At 48.2% G+C, this 2118-nt stretch overlaps 1 protein-coding gene across 1 annotated transcript; it reads left to right on the top strand.

The window, feature by feature from the left end:
• The first annotated feature begins 672 nt into the window (after positions 1-672).
• Positions 673-1272, top strand: LOC149383587 (uncharacterized). The gene has a single exon (XM_089627840.1). It carries the CDS (start codon positions 673-675, stop codon positions 1270-1272), a length of 600 nt encoding a protein of 199 aa, XP_089483966.1.
• Positions 1273-2118: the final 846 nt, after the last annotated feature.

Below are 2118 nucleotides of genomic sequence, written 5' to 3'. Positions count from 1 at the left end.
GAAGGAAAACGAGTCCTTAAAAGATTATATGATCCGCTATAAGGACGTCTCTCGAAAATCCCCAACGTTGATCCCGAATCCGCCATAACCTCTCTGAGGAATGGTCTGTAGCATGAATCGAGGTTCAAACTGGAAATGACTGTGAACCGACCCCTTTCACTGGAAGACGCGATCGATAAAGCCGCAAACTACGCTAAGGCCGAGGAGGAGTTCGCCTCCTTAGCAAAATAGCGTGCGGCCGAAAAGAAACCACACGCTAACACATGGGTGCGACCCGTAAGCGCTGGGAGCAATCCCCGGAGGCCCAACCCCCAAGAGGTCGGGCAACAGGCTAGGAAGCAGCACGCCCCTCCAGGTTTTGCTTTCAACATAGGAGACAAAAGCAAAGAGAGAGTACCCCAGGCAAAAAAATGGACTAGGGACCCAAACACGTTCTACGACTTCCATCAAGCCACCGGCCACGCCACAATAAATTGCGAAACCATGCGCAAAGTTCTGGCCGAAAAATACGCAAAAGGGGAATTAAAGAACGTCGACCTGGGTCCCCCGCCCAAAAAGAAGGTCTTTAACAACCGCGGCAGAGGCAACCCCTCGCCTAAAAGATCCAGGCCCATTGATGAAGGGGAACCATAATCCCCGCCGACTGCGGCAAAACACAGAGTCGACTTCATAATGGGCGGATCGAAATTTTGTAACAGCTCAGTTAACTCAATAAAAGCTCACCAGTGTCACCTGATGAACAAGACTAGCAGAACCGGACAGGAACAGGATGTTCAAATCTCGTTCTCCGAAAGAGAAGCCACCAGAGCAGCAGACCAGCATGACGACGCGCTCGTGATAACGATCGACGTGTCCAGCTGCGAAGTCGCTCGAGTCCTAATCGACGGAGGAAGCTCGGTAGATCTTATTTTTAAAGATATCCTTAAGAGAATGGGAATCGAAGAATCTGAGATCGAGAAGGAGCAAACCCAATTAACAGGCTCCAATGGGTCGACCACCCCATCAATAGGAACCATTAAGCTCCCCGTAAAGACCAACGGGATAAATGAAATGGTTGAATTCCAGGTTCTGGAGTGCCTCTCCCCTTATAACATCATCCTGGGACGACCATGGATACATCGGATGAGGGCCGTCCCCTCGACCTTCCACCAATGTATTCGGTTTCCCACGCCTGAAGGTATAGGTGAGATAAGAGGAAACCAGGCAACCTCCCGTAGTTGCTACCTCACTACCCACAAGCAAAATGTTAAAGAGGCTAGTGAAAAACAATAGCAATTAACGAACGTAGAGCCAACAAAAAATGAAAGCTCTAAACTAGAAGAATCGGACTCCCCAAGTACTGAAATGACAGTACAAATATAGCTCGACGGCCTCGACCCCTCTAAATGCGTGGGAATCGGAGCCGAGCTTAAGGGAGGCATACGACGAGAGCTGATTTGTTTCCTGAAACGAAACAAATCTACCTTCGCCTGGACGACGGAAGATATGCCAGGGATTAGTATCGACATTACGTCCCATCAGCTTAACGCAGACCCAAGTTTCAAACCGATAAAACAAAATAGATGTAACTTGGTCTCGACTGGGCATCAATAGTCAACGACGAAGTTGAAAGACTCCTCGAGGCTGACTCAATCCGCGAAGTCAAATACCCGGACTGGTTAGCAAACACCGTCGTCGTAAAGAAGAAAAATGGAAAATAGAGGGTATGCATCGACTTCACAGACCTGAACAAGGCATGCCCCAAAGACAGCTTCCCTTTGCCACATATCGACCAACTGGTCGAGGCAACCGCGAGACATAAGATACTCTCGTTCATGGACGCATTTTCGGGATACAACCAGATCCTAATGCACCCTGACGATCAGGAAAAAACGGCATTCATAACGTACCGAGGCACTTATTGCTACAAGGTCATGCCATTTGGACTAAAGAACGCTGCCGCCACCTATCAAAGGTTAGTCAACGAAATGTTCAAAGAAAAAATAGGAAAGACAATGGAGGTGTACATTTATGATATGCTCGTCAAGTCCCTAAGAGATTGTGACCATGTAGGGCACTTGCAGGAGTGCTTCGAGGTATTGAATAAGTATCAAATGAAGCTGAACCCTGCAAAATGCT

The sequence above is a fragment of the Urtica dioica genome, chromosome 10 (assembly GCF_054948205.1).
Source record: "Urtica dioica subsp. dioica isolate 48M chromosome 10, U.dioica_male_clone48M_v1_H2, whole genome shotgun sequence".
NCBI classification, from domain to species: domain Eukaryota; kingdom Viridiplantae; phylum Streptophyta; class Magnoliopsida; order Rosales; family Urticaceae; genus Urtica; species Urtica dioica.
The sequence above is the reverse complement of the archived record's forward strand: the minus strand, read 5'-3'. Positions and strand labels throughout refer to the sequence as shown.